Source organism: Lethenteron reissneri, chromosome 50, assembly GCF_015708825.2.
Source record: "Lethenteron reissneri isolate LAM-NWPU_2019-01 chromosome 50, ASM1570882v1, whole genome shotgun sequence".
NCBI lineage: Eukaryota > Metazoa > Chordata > Hyperoartia > Petromyzontiformes > Petromyzontidae > Lethenteron > Lethenteron reissneri.
In genome coordinates, this window is record NC_083828.1 from 8,083,217 (window position 1) to 8,109,709 (window position 26,493).

At 48.9% G+C, this 26,493-nt stretch overlaps 1 protein-coding gene across 3 annotated transcripts in view; it reads right to left on the bottom strand.

The window, feature by feature from the left end:
- LOC133355146 (basigin-like) overlaps nt 1-11,691 on the bottom strand; it is a 25,100-nt gene extending 13,409 nt beyond the window's left edge. The window contains exons 1-6 of one of the 3 annotated variants that reach the window (XM_061572473.1): nt 10,232-10,407; nt 8,392-8,459; nt 7,045-7,145; nt 4,944-5,127; nt 1,199-1,284; nt 1-84 (exon numbers count right to left, since the gene is read on the bottom strand). The exon at nt 1-84 is cut by the window's left edge and continues 116 nt beyond it. In XM_061572473.1, coding sequence (XP_061428457.1) covers nt 1-84; nt 1,199-1,284; nt 4,944-5,127; nt 7,045-7,141 — 451 coding nt within the window. In that variant the 5' untranslated portion in view covers nt 7,142-7,145; nt 8,392-8,459; nt 10,232-10,407. Of the gene's footprint in view, nt 85-1,198; nt 1,285-4,943; nt 5,128-7,044; nt 7,146-8,391; nt 8,460-10,231; nt 10,408-11,124 lie in introns of those variants that run through there. The other 2 variants (XM_061572471.1, XM_061572472.1) reach the window with 2 other exon arrangements.
- Nucleotides 11,692-26,493: the final 14,802 nt, after the last annotated feature.

Genomic DNA, 26,493 nt, shown 5'->3' on the forward strand with positions numbered 1-26,493 from the left:
TGCGCTCCTTCTTGTGGTCCTTCTTGTGGTCCTTCTTGTGCTCCTTCTTGCCCCCCGACGACACCGCGTCGAACTGGGGGGCGGCTGCGAGCAGAGCGACGCGGGGACGGGGGCAGTCAGCGCCGCGGCAGGGCGAGCGACTTGCCCCCGACGCCTACGCGGGGGGGGGGGGGGGGGGGTACCTTTGGCTTTGTTGCAAAAGTTAACGGGGCCACTGGAAAGGCCTCGACGAGACGGAGCTCTGGAGAGCGAGAGCCCCCTCTAGCGGAGGGTAATTTGGCCTACTCTTCCACGCTGACATGTTGGAGCGGGTGAGAGTACCCACATTTAACCCCACCGCACGCGACTTGCCGATCGACTTTGGCGTCCCCATTTAAGCCGCTCGGAGCACAGAGGCGGTGCGGATGGGGGCGGGGGTGGGGGTTTAAAAAACTCTGCCCCATCGTGTTTCAAGTGCCACCCCGCCAGTGCTCGCATTGGGGGACGATGGTGAGCGCTGCGCTTGCAACGCAGGGGTCATCAGTTTGATTTCTATGCGAAGATCGCCCGTGTAGACTTAACAGACTGTTGGGGCAAGTTCTGTTGGCGAGCAACCTTATGAAGGCCGGCACGGCACACGAAAGGGGGTGGCATGATTACGCACGTAATGCAGGAGATCGCCGATTATCCGGCGGCTTCGGGAGAGATTTTCAAAAACGGTGGATAATCACCGATCATCATTATTTAAAGTAGCTTATTTTTTGACACATTCTTGTATGGCGTAATGTTTTTAGGTGCTGTAGTATTTTTGTGCGTTTCAAATTAGTTTACTAGATGACATTGGCATGAATAAACAAATAGACAAAAATACATATCCTACTTTAAAAAGTTACTGTATTTACTGTACCATACTTACCACTCTAACCTCGATGATTCTGCATGGGGCGATGTATAAACGTGCAGTATTTTCATTGTTTAAGTTGTATGTAGTGTATAATGCACTGTATGTATTATTTAACACTGAAATCAAGCAAAGCTACTTTTTTTTGTAACGCTACACACAGTGGTACCGATCTCCAGACTGTTTACCGCTTTTCGAGCGATTTGCCGGTGTCACCGGATTGGCCTGGGACCACCGGATAAATGTTGGAAGCAGCCGGACAATCGGTGCGCCGGATGATTCGATGACCGACCGTATCTGAATCTCGTGACCGCTCACCTTTGACCAGAACGGTTGCGTTCCAGGAGTTGTGTTTGCTGCCGAAGAGGCAGGTGTAAGCGCCGGCCTCGAGCAAGCTACGAACGCTGAAAGCACAAGAACGGCCGCATCAACGGCCATTGTGGAGCAGAGGTCGCAACCGGGTACCCGATACCCATACCCTACCCGATACCCGGCTACCCGTACCCGGCCGGGTACGGGTACGGGTACCCGTTTGCGACCCTGGTGCGGCCGGGTACGGGTACGGGTAGGCCGTGAGTCACTGGTGAGTAACCGTTTGTCACTCACTTCGGGTAGGGTACGGGTACGGGTAGGGAACGGGTACCCGTACCCGGCCGGGTACGGGTACGGGTACGCATTTGCGACCCTGGTGCGGCCGGGTACGGGTACGGGTAAGGAATCAAAACCCGTTTGCGACCTGTGTTGTGGAGGCCCAGTTGTGGCAAGTTACGGGGCGATGACGATGACGACAACGAGACGCAGCCACAAAGTTCGAGGGTATTCGTCGAGCCGGACTTCCTTCTACCCTTTGGACGAGGCGACGTTACGACGCCGATCATCATCGCGACGAACGGGAACTTTAAATGCACGGCGGGCTGCGGAGATTACAACGACGAGTGTAATTGTAGCTCAGTGAGAACCCTTTCATTCCGCGAGAGGCAATTGGCGCGGGCCTGCGATTGGTTACTCATGCCGCGGCTTGCCCCCGTGCGGTGTCGTACCCGCAGACTCGGCCTCGGCAAGGCAAGGTAAAAGGTAAAAACGACGAGCCTACCTTTACCCTACCTTTTACCTTACCACAATACAATCACTCTACCCTACCTTTTACCCTTTAGCAGGTAAGGTAAAAGTGTAAAAACAACGAGCCTACCTTTACCCTACCTTTTACCCTTACCCCATACACATTGCCCGATGACAGGGTAATTACTGGGGTACTGCTACACATGAAGAAGGTTTGTAACAGGTAAATGCTAGGTAGAGCGCTTTATTCATGTAGAATACTCTCGATGATTCCAATTTTAAATGGAGGCCACGGACTGCGCCACGGAGCTTTTAGCGAGCGGCAAACGCAAGGTGTTTACGGTAAACACAAGGTGTTTACCGGGTAATTCTTCCACGCTACCTTTACCCGACCCTTTACCTTGGCATGTCGACACCTTTACCTTTACTCTTTTACCCGGTTTTACCTGGTAAAAAGGGTAAATTACTTCCCTTCTACATGACTTTACCGAAAGAACCAAGAAGATGAATCCCTGCAGTCACGAAAGCTTTAAATCGAAATTTAAGGGTAAATTACCTTACCCTGCTGAGGCCTACCGCAGACTTTGCAACGCGGTCTTCTGCCAAAGGTCGTGTTGTTTGGCAGGGGGGTAGGGGGGGGTTGGGGTGATGACTCCTCGTCTCTTGTAGAACATTGGGTGAAAATAAAAAATGTAAGCAATGTGAAAAACCGGATGAGTTAGTTTTGGCTTGGCAGCAATTAACGGCGGTTGCCAAAATATGGGCAAACTGTGTTGACAAAACGGTGCCAAGTGCAGCAGACCGGCGTCATGGCGCGACAAGGAGAGCTCAGCCAAGGGCAACGTCGCGGGTCAACACACGTGCTTGTCATCGTTGGCGTCATCGCCAGCGCACGCCGCAGTCTGTCCACTGCTGGATGAAGGCCTTCCCAAGCCCTCGCGCTCGTTCAAGCGAGACCGTTCCGGAGATGGTTGTCGGGAACTTCTGGGGCGTGTTCCGCCCCTTTGGCTGCGACTCCACCACCAGTCTCGTGCACTCTCGCTGCGTGCAAACCGTGACTTCTTAAAACCCGTGTGCGTCCGAGCCGAACTCATTGCTCCAGCGGTCAGTCGCCTCTTCAACGCTCTTCTGTCGCTACTACCCTACTACCGCTCGGCGATTCGTCAATCCATGCGGAGGCATCGGTTTTGCAGACCGACTGTTGCGTCTCATCCACGCTAGAGGCTGACCGAAATTCGGTTTCGGTTTCGGCGCCGAAAGTAGGCAAATGGCCTTTTCCGGCATACTTTCGGTTTCGGCCGAAAGTCAATTATTTACTTTTGGTTTCGGCCGAAACTGATATTGACTTTCGGTCGTCATTCGTCAACCGAAGATCTATTTGTAGAATGTAACGCTAGTGCTACGTCTATCACTCTGCCTATCGGCCGGTCAGTCGGCGCTAGGCAATCCTATGCGATAGGCTGCAAACACACACACGTCAGCAGCAGCAGCTTGGGAGCGAGGTTACAGCCGCAGCCATGGTCTGCTAATGTATATACGACCGGTCAACAGAATGTCTGGCTGAATGCGGAAAAACTGTTGTTTCTTAACTACAACATTCGTTAGTTTATGGATATAATTACTAAGTAAGTAACACCTAAAGATTTGATATTTAGCAACTCTTACTGCAGGCTCTGAATAATTAGTTCTAGATTTATGTTTAATTAAAGTAGCATTGCATCGTAACATATTTCATGAATCTTGTGTTCGGTAACTTTGGTTATATACCTTCCTGTTTCGGTCTCGGTCAAAAGTGTTGTTAAACTTTCGGTTTCGGCTTCAGTTTCGGCCGAAAGTCTATTTTTTACTTTCGGTCTGGTTTCGGCCGAAACCAGAAATTTAGTTTCGGTCGGCCTCTAATCCACACTGTGTTCAACCACCGCACAACACACTCGCTCACCTAACCAATCGCTCTCACTCACCCACTCAGCAATCGCCATTCGCCACGAAGTGGCGGTGACTTTCACCATGGCGCTTGTGCCAGGCTATGTGCACTTTACCACACCCACTCACCCACGCATTCACCCACACAATCACCACACTACAGGTCACCTCACTTATTTTTCAGATTATTCCCTCTCACTCCTCCACTTTGTAATTCCATCCTCCTCCTCCCATCATCATCATCGTCGTCTCTTACAACAAAAATAACCTTGCTCAATGCAAGAAACGTATTAACACGTATCGACTACCAGAAACGTCATTGGAACCTCATTTGCCAGTAAAAAATATGATAATTGGTTTTTTACCCTTCTTTTACTGGCAAATGAGGTTCCAATGGTGTAAATGCTTACCCCGAGCTCTCATACTCTGATGGTGCATTGTCTTTGAGTTGTGCGCCTTTTGGCGTCATCTGGTCCAACACCATGTGAGACTAGGCTCTAAGGAAAGCTGTCTCGGGTGTGGACCAATCAACTTCAAGGACAGTGCATACATTATCAGAGTTATGTTTTTTGTTTGCATTATGACTGCAGGTATTGTGGTCTATGCAAACATGACTCCTTGTAAAAAAGGTGTCAGTTTTGTTGCCAGATAAAAGGGTAAAAAAACAATTATCATACCAGAAACGTATTCACACCTTCAATAGTGCTGCTCTTTGTTGCGATCTCTCCCGTGTGTTTTTGGGTTGCACTGCACACGCTGTTCCGCACGCTCCGCTGCAGAAGCTCCCAGCACGGGCAGCGCAACGTCGGACACCGCGCGGTACGACTAGGGCTCCCCCATTATCAATTTCAATGACTGGGAGGTGTGGAGGGTGAATCGACGCAGCCCCAGCAACGGCTTCTCATGAGCAGCGAGACGTCACCGCCGAGCTTCTGGGATCGAACCCACGTGTCGGCCGTCCTCCGGTGGGGCATCCCGCTGGGCAGACGCACAGCGGCTCAACCCCGACGGCACAACCGGACGGACGGCACGTCAGCGCGGCGAGCTAAAGAACAACCTCGATGGTGCGGCCGTGACTCACGTGTGGTTCATGTAGTTGCTCGGCACCCAGTCGCCGTGGATCTTCGAGCCATTGTGGAGCCACGAGCGAGCCACCACCTCGTCGCCCGACGGCACGAGGCGGCACTCGAGCAGCGCGAGCGACGAGTTCTTCCCCAGGATGAGGTCGGAGGTCGCGACGACGGCGGCGGCGGCGGCGGACGGCGCTGCGGAAAGAAAAGGGGGGGGGATAAAAACGTGTCGGCAGAGACGGGGCGGCTGGCAGCAGCGCGGCGTGGTGACCGGGGGGAACAAGGCGGCTCGATCAAGTCGGTTTCCCCAAGAAGGTCCCAGGGCGAAACGTCGGGCGTCGTGCCGATGAACAGCGCGCGGTACGACCCAAGAGAGCACGGCGTGGCCGCGAAATCACCAAGAGGCCGGAATGAAGAGAGCCGGTTAACGGCAGCTGTTCCACTGCTGGATGAGACCGTGCGTGAGTAAGTCCCTCCCGCAATCGGGGTTTGAACTCACGACCTCCCGATTGCGAGCCGCTCGCTCTACCGCTGGGCCGCCTCGGCTAACCAACTCCACTGGCACACCAACTCCACTTGCACACCAACTCCACTTGCACACCAACTCCACTTGCACACCAACTCCACTTGCACACCAACTCCACTTGCACACCAACTCCACTGGCACACCACGGTCACTTGAGTATACCATCCTATAATATGTACAGGTGTCTTGCCACAAGGGACTCGCCCCCACGGGAAAAATCTGGACGCGTTGGGCAAAACGGTTACGCTGTGGATGTGCTTGTGGCTCTTACGCCGTGGCAACGTGGAATTGCTGGAGGCCGTTCAGACAAGGTGGGCGATCTTTTCATTGCCACTCACATTTGCCAAACATTCGACCCAGGAAAGCCACGGTTTGAGTCTCAAGAATATTTATGGAGAGGGTCCTGCTACATGAGGATGTTTGGCCGATTTACAAACGAGCGTGCGAGAAAACCTTGCCACACAAAATGGGGGGGGAGGTCAGAGGTGGGGTGGGGAGGGATACTACTCAAAGCTCCACACAGATCGACACAACAAACCATTGCCATCTCCTGACCCAAGGCCGTAGCCATGGAGTCAACATTGGGGGGGACCAAATCTTCTAGGGTGTCTCGGAGTCCCAATCCAGAAAAATATCTAAATTTGAAAACTCATTTCCTGCCTAAAATATTTAAAAAGTCACCAACACATGGGATGGACTTTTTATTTATTTTTTACAATAATGTCTAATAGTGTAATGTATTACATTGCCCTGTTTTTACTTTTTTACCATTTCTTATTTCATTGTATATAATGGCAGAATTTAGTGATTAATAAAGTACAACCATAACCACAATCATATGAACATAAATCTATGCATTGATTTATATGAAGACAATCCCAGATATTGTGGCCAAGGTTTAGCAAATTGTTGTTTTTATTTACATAGCATAGCAATTATTATTTTTAAAGCAATATATTGGGGGGGACATTTTGAGCATATTTGAATATTGGGGGGGGGGGGGGGATGTGTCCCCCCCAAAATATATTATAATTACGGCCTTGCCATGACCCGCCTCGCAACCCCGGCAACCCCGGCCTGCAAACAACCACACGAGCGATTACACTGGTCAACACACTTTTTCTGGCACGAGGTATTCCAACGGTTTTAAGGTAATTTTGCGATTGACAAAAACTGATTCCAAATCTGGCATCAGTTTTTGTCAATCACATCAGGTTTTTGAAATATCAAATATTGCATTTTCAATAAAAACTGCAGAAGAAAAATATTAAATAAATGTGCATATCTACATCAAATGATATTATAAACACACTATCCTAAAAATACAGCACCATATTTTAACACTAAAGCAGTCACTGACTCGCAACAACTTGCAATCATAAGTGGCAGTTAACTTTGGGTAAAATCAATGAAAATGGGGTATGCCGATAGCACCCTGAAATTAGTCTAAAACAGCTGCAAAAGTCCAGGCCAGAAAAAAAAAATTTGTTGACCAGTGTTATCCAAGCGCAAGGTCTACCGAGATCCAGGGGGGTGGTGGGGCAATGTCCCAGGGTTTTTATTCGGCAAGCCAGGCTGCCTCTCACCTGGGCTGGGAGTCAAACTGGCATCCTGGGAGACGGAGGCTCCGGCGAAGAGTGCGAGAGTGATGACGACGCACAGGGCTTGCAGCATGGCTCCCATCTCCCTTGGGGGGGCAGGGGCAGGTGAGGATTGGCAAAGACATTGTGACCGTAGCTAACGTGAATATTACACCATAAGGCAGCATTGGGGGAAGTGTGCGTGTGTGCGTATACTCCCGGTCCTGGGCACCCACCCCACCCCCCTCTAGGTCGACTCAGCCTCAAACGAGTACGGTACCTCGGCGCGGTGTGTAGTAAACAACAGCATTGGGGAGACAAAGGCAGCCGCGCGTTTGTTATTGATCGCCCGATGCCCTTGTAGGTAACGCTATCTCTGTGTCTGTGTGTGTTTTGTGTATTAACGTGGGGAGCGGTGGTGTAGCGGTTAGCGGATGTGTGGTATAATGGAGGGCTAAAGGAACGAAGCTCACAACAACGAGCGGAGCGACCGGGGCGGTTAAAACGCGACAAATTTGGCACAGTCTGGAGCACAGGTGGGGCATCTGGCGGTCATCTCAGGTGAAGGTCAACCCGAAATACCTGGCTGGGTCTGTATCGCGTGACCTCCTGCCGGAGAGACTTCCACACCGCACGTGACCTCAAGGTGCACCTAGCCTGGCACAAGCTGCCGTGATGACGTAGCCGTCAATTAATAGCGGAAAGGCGGTTGTTGTTGTTGTGTGTACGGGCGGCATAGGAGTGCATGTCTTTGGATGTACGTCTGCGTATGGATGTACATACTGCATTTTTTTGTACACGTGGGGAGCGGTGGTGCAGCGGTTAGCGCGCTGCGCTACGAACCCGGCGACCCGAGTTCGATTCCCGCTCACGGCCACCACCGGTGACGATTATCTGAACCTGTCCTGGGCCTCCCCTAGGTCGACTCGGCCTCAAACGAGTACCTGGTGCGATGTGCAAACATCGCCACTGGGGAGACAAAGGCGGCCGGGCGTGGTGCTGTCCACCCCACCCCCTCGTGTGCTGTGCTTCATAGGTGCTCGCTAACAGCACTTGCCCCTACAGTATGTTAGAAGCTACACGGGGGATCTTTGTCTTTGTGTGTGTCGCTACGTGTACAGTACACAAGTGTGCGTACAGTGCTGTATTAAGTGCAGAATAAATGCGCGTGAAGTGTGCGCACTGTATGGTACTAAATTAAGGCCGAGTAGACCTAGGCGCTGCAATAGGTTCTCGCTAACAACACGACGAGGCAATCTCCGTATAATTGTACCGTATTTAGACTACCCGTAGTTACTATTGAGACTACCCTTAGTTACTAACACACATGTCAACCCCGTATAAGTGCCCTACCTAATTATTACAGACCAATTCAGACCTTGCTGGTCACCCCGTGCCTCTTATAAATCTCAACGTTCATCCTGCAAAGTGCCATCACAAGGGAGAAACACAAACACATAGACAAAACATTATGTTGTTTTGCCCGCATTGAAACGGCGCATGGACCTGTAAACTCAATTTTCGTGAATAAGAATAACGGGTAAACCGTATGGGTTGACAGCTATGACAACCACACACTCACCCACCCACACAGCCACTCACTCACCCACTCACTCACCCACACACTCAGCCACTCACTCAGCCACACACTCACCCACACACACACTCACTCACACACTCACCCACACACTCACCCACCCACACACACACTCACCCACACACTCACTCACGCACACTCACTCACACACTCACTCACTCACACACTCAGCCACTCACTCACCCACACACTCAGCCACTCACTCAGCCACACACTCACCCACACACACACTCACTCACACACTCACCCACACACTCACCCACCCACCCACACCCACACACTCACTCACTCACCCACACACTCAGCCACTCACTCAGCCACACACTCACCCACACACACACTCACCCACCCACCCACACACTCACTCACTCACCCACACACTCAGCCACTCACTCAGCCACACACTCACCCACACACACACTCACTCACACACTCACCCACACACTCACCCACCCACACACTCACTCACCCACACACTCACTCACACTTACTCACACACTCACTCACACACTCAGCCACTCACTCAGCCACACACTCACCCACACACACACTCACTCACACACTCACCCACACACACACTCACTCACACACTCACTCACCCACACACTCAGCCACCCACACACTCACCCACCCACACACTCACACTCACTCACACTCAGCCACATACCCACCCACACACTCACCCACCCACACACTCACCCACCCACTCGCTCACCCACACACTCACCCACACACTCACTCACTCACCCACACACTCACCCACACACTCACTCAACCACACACTCACTCACCCACACACTCACTCACTCACACAGTAATCCACACACTCACCCACCCACACACTCACACACTCACCCACACACTCACCCACCCACACACACACTCACCCACACACACACTCAGCCACACACTCACCCACACACTCACACACTCGCTCACCCACACACTCACTCAGCCACACACTCACCCACACAGTCACCCACACACTCACCCACCTACACATTCACCCACACACTCAGCCACGAAATAACCCACCCACACAGTCACCCACACACTCACCCACACAGTCACCCACACACTCACCCACCTACACACTCGCCCACCCACACACTCAGCCACGAAATAACCCACCCACACACTCACCCACACAGTCACCCACACACTCACCCACCGACACTCTCACTCACCCACACACTTACCCACTAACCCACACACACTGACCCACTCACACACATGCCTCCCTTATTACAGACCAATTCAGACCTCACAATTCAGACCTCACTGCCCTTACAAATCTCGACTTCATCCTACAAAGTGCCATCACAAGGAGAGAAACACAAATAGACATTTTTTTTGCCCGCATTGAAACGGCTGTACGCAGTATGGACCTGAAAAATCAATTTCCCTGTACAAAAAATACGGGCTTAACCCGTATGATTTGACACGGTAAGTTACTATAATCTACCATGCGAAACATAACGTGTACAACAACAACAACAACAAGACCATTATTATTATTTATTTGGCACGATTGCAAAGTCCACCGCTGAATGAATGACCTTCACCCCTCCGATCGTGGCGTTCGTTTGACCATACTTCACCACTCCGGTGTGCAGCGGAGTTGATCAGCTCGAACGTGGTGGTCCTGGAGTCGAACTCGGACGTCGCGGGTGACAGGTGGAGGCTGAAGCGACGCGTTGCGGCCGCCGGTTAAAAAGTGTCGCAGTTTAAATGCCGGGGCGGTGAGCGGTGGCGCAGCGGTTAGCGCGCTGCCGGTTTAACCCCACCACAACCTCACTACCACACCACCACCACAACACAGCCACAACTCCACCACAACACAACACCACAACCACAACAACCACAACACCACCACAAACTCACTACCACACCACCAACACAACACCACCACACCACTACCACACCACCACAACCACAATACCACCACCACACAACCACCAACAACACAACACCAACACCACAACACCACCACCACAACCTCACTACCAAACCACCACCCGACCACCACCAACACAACACCACCACCACCACAACACCACCACCACAACACTACAACACCACCACAACCTCACTACCACCACCACAACACCACCACCACAACTCCACCACCACTCCACCACCACAACCTCACTACTACCCTACCATCACCCTCCCCCCAACCCAAGTTCAATTCGCCGGCCGCTGATAGCAATCAGCGAACGAGCGTTGAATCAGATTCGCTCTTCGTCCAACTTAGCACCGACCTACGGGGTGAAGTATGGTCAAACGACCCTTCCAAGACCCTCAACCCAACCATCAGTTTCGGAAGTTACCTCTAAACCTCTCGATGTCTATAAACACAAGACCCGCCCTTGTGTTTATAGACGCAGCGTCCCTTGCACAGACACTGAAACACACGTGGGATGATGGTTTTGTTTGACAGGCGGCCAGAGAGAGATGGAGAGAGGGCATTGATGGGTGATGCTGACCTGGGCTGCTGCAGGGATTGAGTCAGCACCTCCTCCTCCTGCTGCTCCTCCTGCTGCTGCTGATCCACACTCGCTCACTCTTCTCGCTTCTGTCTCTCTCCGCTAAATCTTCTCTTCTCTTCTGCACGTCTACTCCGACTGATTCTCTCGCTCTCTCTGTGATGCTCTCTTCACTCTCTCTCTATCTGACGCTCTCTCTCACGCTCTCTTTGCAATCTCTCTCACGCTCTCTCTGATGCACTCTCGCTCCACTCTATCTCACGCTCTCTCTTCTTCCCGTGCGCTCTCTCTCTCTCACGCTCTCTCTCCACTCTCTCTGACGCTCACTCTGCACTCTCCTCTCTCTCCACTCTCTCCTCTCTCTCACACAGCTCTCCCCACCCTCTCTCTGATGCTCTCTCTCTCTCCACTCTCACGCTCTCTCTTCTTCCCGTGCGCTCTCTCTCTCTCTCTGACGCTCTCCACGCTCTCTCTCTCACGCTCTCTCTCCACTCTCTCCTCTCTCTCTCACACAGCTCTCCCCACCCTCTCTCTGATGATCTCTCTCTCTCCACTCTCTCTCACGCTCTCTCTTCTTCCCGTGCGCTCTCTCTCTCTCTGACGCTCTACACGCTCTCTCTCTCTCACGCTCTCCCCACCCTCTCTCTGATGCTCTCTCTCTCTCTCTCCACCCTCTCTCTCTGACGCTCTCTCTCACACAGACCCCCCTCTCTCTCTCTCTCTGTGCCGTCATTCAGACGGGATCTCGGCTGAATCACGGGGACCGCACCCGGCAACTCCCCCGTAGAGAGACACACAGCCAAAGATCCCCCGTGTAGCCTCAATAGACTGCTGGGGCAAGTGCTGCTGGCGGACACTTACGAAGGCCGGCACGGCACACGAGGGGAGTGGCGTGGGCTGTTGACCAGCACATCACGCCCCCGGGGGCCGCCTTTGTCTTAATTTAAGGCTGAGTCGACCTAGGCGTGGCCCAGGACCGGCTAATATATTCACCAGTTGTATCGGTCGTCAGCTGGAAAATTACTACTGTACGAATACTATTTTTGTTGCTACGATTTGTGCGACATACGGAATCTTAATTAATTTTAAGGCGGTGTTACAACACCCGGAGGCAGCCACAGACATGCAACATCCTTGCATTTCCCTAAATACAAAAAGACAAAGATCCCCCATATAGCCTGAACAGACTGTAGGGGCAAGTGCTGTGAGCGAGCACCTATGAAGGCCGGAACGGCACACGAAGTGGTGGGTGGCCAGCATCACGCCCGGCCGTCTTTGTCTCCCTTGCGGAAATACTTACACATCGCACCAGGGACTCATTTGAGGCCGAGTCGACCTAGGGGATGTCCAGGACAGGTTCAGATAATCGTCACCGGTGTTGGCCGTGAGCGGGATTCGAACTGGGGTCACCGGGTTCGGAGCGCAGCGCGCTAACCGCTGCACCACCGCTCCCCACGTGTACAAAAATAATGCAGTACAGTATATCCATACGCAGACGTACATCCATGGACATGCACTCCTATGCCGCCCGTACACACAACAACAACCGCCTTTCCGCTATTGACGGCGACGTCATGACGGCGCTTGTGCCAGGCTAGGTGCACCTTGAAGCAACGTGCGGTGTGGAAGGCTCTCCGGCAGGAGGTCACGCGATACAGACCCAGCCAGGTATTTCGGGTTGACCTTCACTTGAGATGACCGCCAGATGCCCCACCTGTGCTCCAGACTGTGCCAAATTTGTCGCGTTTTAACCGCCCCGGTCGCTCCGCTCGTTGTTGTGAGCTTCGTTCCTTTAGCCCTCCATTATACCCCATTACCACACACCACTCCCTCTGAATAATCCATGCACGGCCCCCACTCACTCACTGAACGTTGCACGCACACACACACACACTGGTTAAGCCGGTGTCATATTACCCTGTTCAATTATTGAAGGCGCCAGCCATCTCGCCCCCCGCCACAGAAAATGAGGACCACGACGCTCACTGTATCATCTCCGAAAATAAATATATTTCGTCGTGGAAAATATACACGATAAGTATGATTCCCATAGCTATAGCCCTCCAGCAAATTTTTTTTAATGTATAGTTTTTAAAAAACAACACGTCCCATTAACCTTCTGGGAGTGCGTAATTTCAGCAATAAAGCCAAACTCTGGACCGGGTTTCAACATTCAGGCATCTTCTCATCGCTGCGTGCGACGGGCGGTGGTGATGTGGCCCTTGTCGTTTTGCAGAGACTCCACGGTTCGAACTACAGCGGCGGCCCCCTGGTTAATACCTGCGGTCGTATTAACCGTGAGCACATCGCCACAATATAAGCAAACAATACTGAAAATGTAATCGTAAATTACTCAATTATTCAACATGGCAAACCTCGCCCCCACGACTGCGAAAACGTTGCAGGACCCTCCTGACAACATGAATTAACCTCTCTGTGAGTGCACGTGGTAGTCGTTCAGAACCAAGTACAGGAGCTCCTATAGTTACGAACGAGTTAGGTTACAGAGGTCTGTTCGTAAGTCGATTTGTTCGAAAGTCCAACTGTGCTCCTGTCGATTCCAAACATGGTGTACACCGTGTACACTAAACACGGTGAATGGTATTAGAATGTGTATAATCTGCTGTGGACGTATATGTCACGGGTTATTCGTGTTCTGTAGATGTAGATGCCACTGCTCCTTCATGTTCTGCAGATGTAGATGCCACTGGTTCTTCATATTCTGCAGATGTAGATGCCACTGGTTCTTCATATTCTGCAGATGTAGATGCCACTGGTTATTCGTGTTCTGTAGATGTAGATGCCACTGGTTATTCGTGTTCTGTAGATGTAGATGCCACTGGTTCTTCATATTCTGCAGATGTAGATGCCACTGCTTCTTCATGTTCTGTAGATGTAGATGCCACTGGTTCTTCATGTTCTGTAGATGTAGATGCCACTGGTTCTTCACATTCTGCAGATGTAGATGCCACTGGTTCTTCATATTCTGCAGATGTAGATGCCACTGGTGCTTCATGTTCTGTAGATGTAGATGCCACTGGTTATTCGTGTTCTGTAGATGTAGATGCCACTGGTTCTTCATATTCTGCAGATGTAGATGCCACTGCTTCTTCATGTTCTGTAGATGTAGATGCCACTGGTTCTTCATGTTCTGTAGATGTAGATGCCACTGGTTCTTCATATTCTGCAGATGTAGATGCCACTGGTGCTTCATGTTCTGTAGATGTAGATGCCACTGGTTATTCATATTCTGTAGATGTAGATGCCATTGGTTCATCATATTCTATAGAGGTAGATGCCACTGGTTCTTCATGTTCTTTAGATGTAGATGCCACTGGTTCTTCATATTCTGTAGATGTAGATGCCACTGGTTCATCATATTCTATAGAGGTAGATGCCACTGGTTCTTCATGTTCTTTAGATGTAGATGCCACTGGTTATTCATATTCTGTAGATGTAGATGCCATTGGTTCATCATATTCTATAGAGGTAGATGCCACTGGTTCTTCATGTTCTTTAGATGTAGATGCCACTGATTCTTCATGTTCTGTAGATGTAGATGCCACTGGTTCTTCATGTTCTGTAGATGTAGATGCCACTGGTTCTTCATATTCTGCAGATGTAGATGCCACTGGTGCTTCATGTTCTGTAGATGTAGATGCCACTGGTTATTCATATTCTGTAGATGTAGATGCCATTGGTTCATCATATTCTATAGAGGTAGATGCCACTGGTTCTTCATGTTCTTTAGATGTAGATGCCACTGGTTCTTCATATTCTGTAGATGTAGATGCCACTGGTTCATCATATTCTATAGAGGTAGATGCCACTGGTTCTTCATGTTCTTTAGATGTAGATGCCACTGGTTATTCATATTCTGTAGATGTAGATGCCATTGGTTCATCATATTCTATAGAGGTAGATGCCACTGGTTCTTCATGTTCTTTAGATGTAGATGCCACTGATTCTTCATATTCTGTAGATGTAGATGCCACTGGTTCATCATATTCTATAGAGGTAGATGCCACTGGTTCTTCATGTTCTTTAGATGTAGATGCCACTGGTTATTCATATTCTGTAGATGTAGATGCCATTGGTTCATCATATTCTATAGAGGTAGATGCCACTGGTTCTTCATGTTCTTTAGATGTAGATGCCACTGGTTATTCATATTCTGTAGATGTAGATGCCATTGGTTCATCATATTCTATAGAGGTAGATGCCACTGGTTCTTCATGTTCTTTAGATGTAGATGCCACTGGTTATTCATATTCTGTAGATGTAGATGCCATTGGTTCATCATATTCTATAGAGGTAGATGCCACTGGTTCTTCATGTTCTTTAGATGTAGATGCCACTGGTTCTTCATGTTCTTTAGATGTAGATGCCACTGGTTCATCATATTCTATAGAGGTAGATGCCACTGGTTATTCATATTCTGTAGATGTAGATGCCACTGGTTCTTCACGTTCTGCAGATGTACCACCACCACCATCTATTGCGCGGTGGTTTAACTTACGACTCTCGGTCCGGACAGGCAATTAGACATACGGACCAGGTTTGTTAGTATCTATGAAAGTTCGTAAATCGAATGTTTGTAAGTCGGGGAGTCCCTGTAGAGCTGGGATATCCCATTAAGTACTGGATTTCATTACTAAATCGATTATCAATTTAATTGACCCACCAATCGGATGGCGCGTAAATAAGTTACAAAAATACAAGTCCCACCTCTATTCCCATATGTGCTGCTGTATATACACACAGACCCATAGGCCCGCAGACCCATATAGCCTTAGACACATAGACGTACTGTACATACAGATGCATAGACTTACATAAAGACCGTAGGCTTACATAAACAACCATCGTCGCATACTACCCATATACTGTACCGACATAACCTGATAAATAAACTGTGACTTGCATAAATTTACGTAGGAACTCGTAGGCTTATGTAAAATCACGTTTAAACACAGACTTACATAACCAGTGTTATTATCGAATGTGTTGAGCGTTTGTCATTTTGCGCCGCTGCCAACACAGCAGCATCGTCAAATCATGTTTTGATTGGATACGCTTGCATACACACCCACAGCCTCACGAAGAGACTCAAAGACTTACACACGGACCCATAGACTCGCATCGAGACCCATTGATTTACACAGGGACCCATAGACTCGCATAGAGACCCGTTGATTTACACAGGGACCCATAGACTCGCATAGAGACCCGTTGATTTACACAGGGACCCATAGACTCGCATAGAGACCCATTGATTTACACAGGGACCCATAGACTCGCATAGAGACCCGTTGATTTACACACGGACCCATAGACTCGCATAGAGACCCGTTGATTTACACAGGGACCCATAGACTCGCATAGAGACCCATTGATTTACACACGGACCCATAGACTCGCATAGAGACCCGTTGATTTACACAGGGACCCATAGACTCGCATAGAGACCCGTTGATTTACACAGGGACCCATAGACTCGCATAGAGACCCATTGATTTACACACGGACCCATAGACTCGCATATAGACCCGTTGATTTACACACGGACCCATAGACTCGCATAGAGACCCGTTGATTTACACAGGGACCCATAGACTCGCATAGAGACCCATTGATTTACACACGGACCCATAGACTCGCATAGAGACCCATTGATTTACACACGGACCCATAGACTCGCATAGAGACCCGTTGATTTACACAGGGACCCATAGACTCGCATAGAGACCCGCTGATTTACACAGGGACCCATAGACTCGCATAGAGACCCATTGATTTACACAGGGACCCATAGACTCGCATAGAGACCCGTTGATTTACACACGGACCCATAGACTCGCATAGAGACCCGTTGATTTACACACGGACCCATAGACTCGCATAGAGACCCGTTGATTTACACAGGGACCCATAGACTCGCATAGAGACCCGTAGATTTACACAGGGACCATTAGACTCGCATAGAGACCCATTGATTTACACAGGGACCCATAGACTCGCATAGAGACCCATTGATTTACACACGGACCCATAGACTTGCATAGAGACCCGTTGATTTACACAGTGACCCATAGACTCGCATAGAGACCCATTGATTTACACAGGGACCCATAGACTCGCATAGAGACCCATTGATTTACACAGTGACCCATAGACTCGCATAGAGACCCATTGATTTACACAGGGACCCATAGACTCGCATAGAGACCCATTGATTTACACAGGGATCCATAGACTCGCATAGAGACCCATTGATTTACACAGTGACCCATAGACTCGCATAGAGACCCATTGATTTACACAGGGACCCATAGACTCGCACAGAGGCTCATTGATTTGCACAGGGACCCATAGACTCGCATAGAGACCCACTGATTTACACAGGGACCCATAGACTCGCGTAGAGACCCATTGATGTACACAGGGACCCATAGACTCACATAGAGACCCACTGATTTACACAGGGACCCATAGACTCGCATAGAGACCCACTGATTTACACAGAGACCCATAGACTCGCATAGAGACCCATTGATTTACACAGGGACCCATAGACTCGCATAGAGACCCACTGATTTACACAGAGACCCATAGACTCGCATAGAACCCACTGATTTACACAGAGACCCATAGACTCGCATAGAGACCCATTGATTTACACAGGGACCCATAAACTCGCATAGAGACCCACTGATTTACACAGAGACCCATAGACTTGCAGAGAGACCCATTGATTTACACAGGGACCCATAGACTCGCATAGAGACCCATTGATTTACACAGGGACCCATAAACTCGCATAGAGACCCACTGATTTACACAGAGACCCATAGACTCGCGTAGAGACCCATTGATTTACACAGAGACCCATAGACTCGCATAGAGACCCACTGATTTACACAGAGACCCATAGACTCGCATAGAGACCCACTGATTTACACAGAGACCCATAGACTCGCATAGAGACCCACTGATTTACACAGGGACCCATAGACTCGCATAGAGACCCACTGATTTACACAGGGACCCATAGACTCGCACAGAGACCCATTGATTTACACAGGGACCCATAGACTCGCATAGAAACCCACTGATTTACACAGGGACCCATAGACTCACATAGAGACCCATTGATTTACACAGGGACCCATAGACTCGCATAGAGACCCATTGATTTACACAGGGACCCATAGACTCGCATAGAGACCCACTGATTTACACAGGGACCCATAGACTCGCATAGAGACCCATTGATTTACACAGGGACCCATAGACTCGCATAGAGACCCGTTGATTTACACAGAGACCCATAGACTCGCGTAGAGATCCATTGATTTATACAGGGACCCATAGACTCGCATAGAGACCCACTGATTTACACAGGGACCCATAGACTCGCATAGAGACCCGTTGATTTACACAGGGACCCATAGACTCGCATAGAGACCCGTTGATTTACACAGAGACCCATAGACTCGCGTAGAGACCCTCTGATTTACACAGGGACCCATAGACTCGCATAGAGACCCGTTGATTTACACAGGGACCCATAGACTCGCATAGAGACCCGTTGATTTACACAGAGACCCATAGACTCGCGTAGAGACCCTCTGATTTACACAGGGACCCATAGACTCGCATAGAGACCCATTGATTTACACAGGGACCCATAGACTCGCATAGAGACCCGTTGATTTACACAGAGACCTATAGACTCGCGTAGAGACCCGCTGATTTACACAGGGACCCATAGACTCGCACAGAGACCCATTGATTTACACAGGGACCCATAGACTCGCATAGAGACCCGTTGATTTACACAGGGACCCATAGACTCGCATAGAGATCCATTGATGTACACAGGGACCCATAGACTCGCATAGAGACCCATTGATTTATACAGGAACCTATATACTCGCATAGAGACCCATTGATTTACACAGAGACCCATAGACTCGCATAGAGACCCATTGATTTACACAGAGACCCATAGACTCGCATAGAGATCCATTGATTTACACAGGGACCCATAGACTCGCATAGAGACCCACTGATTTACACATGGACCCATAGACTCGCATAGAGACCCGTTGATTTACACAGAGACCCATAGACTCGCATAGAGACCCATTGATTTACACAGGGACCCATAGACTCGCATAGAGACCCACTGATGTACACAGAGACCCATAGACTCGCATAGAGACCCATTGATTTACACAGGGACCCATAGACTCGCATAGAGACCCATTGATTTACACAGGGACCCAGAGACTCGCATAGAGACCCATTGATTTACACAGGGACCCATAGACTCGCATAGAGACCCATTGATTTACACAGGGACCCATAGACTCGCACAGAGACCCACTGATTTACACAGGGACCCATAGACTCGCATAGAGACCCATTGATTTACACAGGGACCCAGAGACTCGCATAGAGACCCGTTGATTTACACAGGGACCCATAGACTCGCATAGAGACCCGTTGATTTACACAGGGACCCATAGACTCGCATCGAGACCCATTGATTTACACAGGGACCCATAGACTCGCATAGAGACCCATTGATTTACACAGGGACCCATAGACTCGCATAGAGACCCATTGATTTACACAGGGACCCATAGACTCGCATAGAGACCCGTTGATTTACACAGGGACCCATAGACTCGCATAGAGACCCGTTGATTTACACAGGGACCCATAGACTCACATAGAGACCCATTGATTTACACACTGACCCATAGACTCGCATAGAGACCCATTGATTTACACAGGGACCCATAAACTCGCATAGAGACCCGTTGATTTACACAGGGACCCATAGACTCGCATAGAGACCCGTTGATTTACACAGAGACCCATAGACTCTAATAGAGACCCACTGATTTACACAGGGACCCATAGACTCGCATAGAGACCCACTGATTTACACAGAGACCCATAGACTCGCATAGAGACCCATTGATTTACACAGGGACCCATAGACTCGCACAGAGACCCATTGATGTACACAGGGACGCATAGACTCGCATCGAGACCCATTGATTTACACAGGGACCCATAGACTCGCATAGAGACCCGTTGATTTACACAGAGACCCATAGACTCGCATAGAGACCCATTGATGTACACAGGGACCCATAGACTCGCATCGAGACCCGTTGATTTACACAGGGACCCATAGACTCATATAGAGACCCATTGATTTACACAGAGACCCATAGACTCGCATCGAGACCCGTTGATTTACACAGGGACCCATAGACTCATATAGAGACCCATTGATTTACACAGAGACCCATAGACTCGCATAGAGACCCATTGATTTACACAGGGACCCATAGACTCATATAGAGACCCATTGATTTACACAGAGACCCATAGACTCGCATAGAGACCCGTTGATTTACACAGGGACCCATAGACTCGCATAGCGACCTGTTGATTTACACAGGGGACCCATAGACTCGCATAGAGACCCGTTGATTTACACAGGGACCCATAGACTCGCATAGAGACCCGTTGATTTACACAGGAACCCATATACTCGCATAGAGACCCATTGATTTACACAGAGACCCATAGACTCGCATAGAGACCCATTGATTTACACAGAGACCCATAGACTCGCATAGAGACCCATTGATTTATACAGGAACCCATATACTCGCATAGAGACCCATTGATTTACACAGGGACCCATCGACTCGCATTGACTATAGACTTACATAGGGACCCAGAGACCTGCACAGTGCTGTGGAATGGAGGATCGCATGAGAATCTGAAAGTCGCCAAAATTTTTTTAAACAAGCCCCTCACTGCGCAGACAACCACGGCTCTAATATGGGATCTACTCACTCCTAGCGATAAATTATCTTAAACGTGCATCGCCTTTGTACTAAATTTCGATTAAAAGCTTTCGTGTCTGCAGAGATTCATCTTCTTGGTTCTTTCGGTAAAGTCACGTAGAATGGAAAGGATAAAATAATAAAATAAAACATAAAATAATTCTCACGACTTTTCGGCCACAACGCAAGCAGCCGTCCTCAGGTGAAGACCAGGTCTGTCGGGGAGACAGCGTCTGAGGACGGCTGCTTGCGTTGTGGCCGAAACATCGTGTGAATAATTTTATAATGTTTTATTTTTTTACTTTTTATTTCCATTCTACGTGACTTTACTGAAAGAACCAAGAAGGCGTCTTTGTACTGTCCGCCTTTCGGCGTTGCTCTCCGGTCTCATCCTGGTGAGACTGGGCCATAAAGAAGGCCGTCTCTAGTTAGGGCCAATCAGTTTCAAAGATAATGCCATACATCACCAGAGCGTGTGTGCGTGTTCACCACAAGTGCGTGTGGCTAATGCAGACAGGATTCAAACTCGTTGGTTCTTTCGGTAAAGTCACGTAGATGAATAAAAATAATAAAAATAATCAAATGAAAATAACTAGATGAAAAATAATAAAACAAAACTAACTAGTTATTTTCATTGCATTATTTTTATTTTTCATCTACGTGACTTTACCGAAAGAACCAAAGAGTTTGGATCCTTGCAGTCACGAAAACTTCAAATCCAGACAGGATTCCTTGAAAAAAAGGATTCCGTTTGTCGTTTTAACATCTTAACATCTCACGGCTTTTTGCCAGAAAGGGTAAAACCTGTTGTTAATTGGTTGTTTACCCTTCTATCTGGCAACAAAACTGACACCTTTTTACAAGGAGTCATGTTTGCATAGACCGCAATACCTGCAGTCATAATACAAACAAAAGACATAACTCTGATAATGTGCACTGTCCTTGAAGTTGATTGGTCCACACCCGAGACAGCTTTCCTTAGAGCCTAGTCTCACATGGGTTGGACCAGAAGACGCCAAAAGGCGTAAAAAGGTGTCAGTTTGTTGCCAGATAGAAGGGTAAAGAACCAATTATCATATTTTTACTGGCAAATGAGGTCCCCATAGGTTAAACCTGTTGTTAAACCGCGGCTCAAGTTCAAGTTCATGTATTAGGTATAGCCCTGTGAGCCATTCGGCTCTTGAATCGGGTGCAACCGCAACAAACAAAACACAAAAACATGAACAAGAAAACATCTTAAAGTGAATATGTGACTAAGTGCAAACAGAAAATCCAAGAAAAGACAGCAAAATATTGCAGAAAAAAACACCGTACACCAACAGTGTGCAAAAATCCCAGTGGGATGCAAGTCAAACAACAAGACAACTTAGATTAAGGCCATCATTTTACTCCGTACTACAACAAACAAACATGGCTAAACGAATACACTTTTCGAAATCACGGCCCTGCAGTTGTCCGACCCCGAACACAAATACAAACGTCGTTGTCGCGTCCACGCGTTCACCAAGGAAAGCAGTAGCTCCGGGTGGTTCCTGCCAAAAGCTTCTGCTGCGTCAGGAGCCGCCGACGTCGCCGCTTCTCTGTGCGATCCAGAGGTCGCAAACGGGTTTTGATTCCTTACCCGTACCCGGCCGCACCAGGGTCGCAAATGGGTAACTGTACCCGGCCGGGTACGGGTACCCGTTCCCTACCCGTACCCGTACCCTACCCGAAATGAGTGACAAACGGTTACTCACCGGTGACTCACGGCTTACCCGTACCCGGCCGCACCAGGGTCGCAAACGGCTACCCGTACCCGTACGGGTAGCCGGGTATCAGGTAGGGTACGGGTATCGGGTACCCGGTTGCGACCTCTGGTGTGACCCCAGTAGAGTCCTGTGCAGGGCGCTTTTCAGCATTGGGATTGGGGTCTGTTACCTCGTGGTACACTCAACTGGCTCCCCATCGCCAGTAGGGTCACATACAAGACCGCCTGCCTCTGCCACAACGCCTTCATATCCGCCTGCCCGCCGTACCTCTCTTCATTATTGACAACTTGCAGCGCAGCACACGACAGATGCCTGCGCAGCGCGACTCACGACCTCCTCTTGATACCAAGATCCAGGATGGTCATCGTGTCTATACGCCGCTTCTCGGTGGCAGCCTCAACAGTCTGGAACGCTGCCATCCCTCTGCACATTCGCAGCATCACCTCAATCGCCTCCTTCAAGAGACACTTAAAAACTCACCTCTACAACCACGTGCTTTTGAGCGACTCTGAGCTTGGCTCCGCGCCTCTGAGTTGCGGCCACTACGTCTGCAAATTTGCGCGCGTTACAAATTTGAACTATTATTATTATTCAGACCCTGACGTCTGTATATTTGGAGTTTGCGTGTTCTGCCCGTGGTCGCGACGACTTTTATTCGGGTCCTCCTCCGGTTGTTTTCCTCCTCCACATTTCAAAACACGCCTTTGGAGTATTTGGGTGCTATCAAGGCCGTAATTATAACATATATATATTGCGGACACATCCCCACCCCCCCAATATTAAAATATGCTCAAAATGTCCCCCCCCCCCTCCAATATATTGCTATAAATTAGATTTTCTGTTTATATGATTGTGGTTATGGTTGTACTTTATTAATCCCTAATCTCTGCCATTGCATACAATGAAACAAGAAAAGGTAAAAAAAAACAGCTATGTAATACTTAGACACTGTAAAAAAAAGTCCATCCTATGTTAGTGAATTTTTTTATATTTTAGGCAGGAAATTCGTTTTCAAATGTACATTTTTTTCTGGGAGGGGGGACCCCCAGACCCTCTGGAAGATTTAGTCTCCCCCAATGTTGACTCCATGGCGACGGTGTTGGGTGCTATACATTTCCACGTGGTGACTTCGTTGAGCTATCATTTGTGGCCAGATCGCTTCTGAGAAAGCTATATATAGCTCAATGGGCCTTGCCTGGCAAAATAAAAGTGGTTAAATTTACATTGCGTGTGTGGTTTTTTTGTTCGCTATCAGAAGGAACCAGAGGAGAACGCAGAAAAAATTAAGCCGTAAAAACAAAAGTTTTCTCTATAAATCCTTTATATGCGTGGCATCGGTTTTATTTTATTATTCATTTCTGTTTTTCTTGAGTAAGAGTTTCATTTTTATCACATTGGTATTTTAAATTAAATGAAAAAAATCCTAAAAAGTGTAAAATTTTGGAAAAAAATTTTCAGGAAAATAAATTGTCACGCACAACGAGTGTGTGCAAAATGTCAGCTCGATTTAATCACGGGAAATGGGTTAAAAAACGACCGAAAGATTTGCACGGTCGAAAGCGCACAAGCAAGCAAGTGAACTTAATATAAAGGATTTTAAAAAGACGAGCAGAACATACAAACTCCACGCGGAAAGGCACCCCCACTCGGGCATCGAACCCAGGATAATCAATCCCAGGCAGAATTGCTACCACTTCGCCACCCTGTCAACAAGAAGCCACCACACCAGCCATGTTCTAGACACCGCTGGATCAAGCTCCACCCAAACCATCGTCACCTCCCGAGTCGGCGCCGCGATGCGACAATTCCGTGTTGCGTCGTGTGGGCGACGATGCCATCTCACAAAAAGGCATCCGCAGTGAATAACCGCATCGGTTTCACCAGTGGATGCGCTCTTCGAGCCCGTTGTAGCGTGGTGGTTGGTAGCGCTGTTGTGTCAGTCTACATGCTTTGTGATACTGGTAGAAACCCACTGGTTCCACCAGCCCACAGGGGATTATTGTGTCCGTCCGTCGTGCAGGGAGGGGCTGGGTGGGGAGGGTGGGGAGGGGAGTGTGGGGAGGGGCTGGTCACCCCGTGGCGCCCTTATAAAACTCAACTCAACCTACTCACGCCGGCTTGTGCCCGCCCTCACAGTCGGTCATATTTGCGGAATACACCACGCCGCCGTTGACCCTGGCCATTGACCGAGCAACCCAACGTTCCTACCAGCTCCCTCCACAGGAATGTGTTAATTTGCTTTGGTTCTTATCAACGTGCTTTCCATCTTAAACAGAATAGAATATACCACCGCCTTCATCCAATCTGGCCGTATCCAGGGTGATGGGTAACAGCGCCAATAGCGCAAAGCGGAGGATCATTTGTTTGCCGTTTTGTTCCGCACTGCGGGAAACTCTGTGGTGGCTTCACGGCAACACTCGCTCCGTTCAGTCTTCCATTCAGATTTAAAGTTAGCAGAAATTGCTCTTTTGAGAGGTTGAGATTAAACAGTTCAAGGACGAGGGTTTAACCTTTTAATTTTTTATCACTTTCATGAATGTACGTTTAACTTCTTTCGCACCGTACGGAGCCAACAATGCTGCATCGGAGGTGCGGTGGAAGGACAACAAACTAAACGCACACAACGCAGCTCTAAAGAAACAAAGTTTTCAATCTCGAAAATGGTTCGTGTCTTTGCCCTACACCAACCAGATCGTTCATCCAGTGCCACTTATGCCCCCCGCCCCCCATCTGTACATCATCCGCACAACTCAAGACGCGTCATCTTTGGCTCGGCTCTCTCCAAGCTGGCTCATCCGTGTTGATTCACGTGTGTGGCTACCCAACTATTGCGGGGCTGACGAGTTAGCATTAGGGACACTAAATTAGAACTGCACACCGAGTACAAATACATTAGCTGGCACGGAGCCCACACAACCCCACACACCCCTGTGCCGAGTGGCACAGCAGTGCCAGTGTGCCCTGGTGGTGCTCGGACATGTATCATATTTCACCTATTCTCATAAACATTGGTCAAGTGATGCATCCAAACTGAGAAATAAACACTCGTTTGCTGGAACGAGAAATGTGCCAACTTGGAATTTCAAGTGGCTAACTTTTTTAAATCCTTTATATTAAGTTCGCTTGCTTGCTTGCGGGCTTGCATGCTTGCTTGCTTACAACCGTGCAAATCTTTCGGTCGTTTTTTAACCCACTTCCCGTGATCCAATCGAGCTGACATTTTCCACACAGACTCGTTGTGCGTGACAATTAATGTTCGTGAAGATTTTTTTCCAAAATTTTACACTTTTTAGGACAAAAATAATATATTTAATTATCAATTGCTTAATGGTGCAATGCAAATCATCTGACCCATAGGTGGCAGCCATCTCAAGCCAGAGGACGAGAGGACTAGCCGCCACGCATATAAAGGATTTATAGTGAAAAAAACTGTTTTTACGGGTTATACTTATTCACCTATTCTCATAAACATTGGTCAAGTGATGCATCCAAATAAACACTTAAAATCATCTAAACTGGACACCCCGGTCGTTTTCTGAACGAGAAATGTGCCAACTTGGAATCTCAAGTGGCTAACGTTCTTTTTTCTGAACAGACCCACCCTTGTGAATTTCTCCCCACCGGAAGTGCCGAGCTCACATCACAATTTGAATGATTCCTGTGGGCAACACACGCACCCGACCTGCTCCACTAAAAATTTGCCCGCGAAACGAGACGAGTGAAACGCAAAAACACGCGCGGGG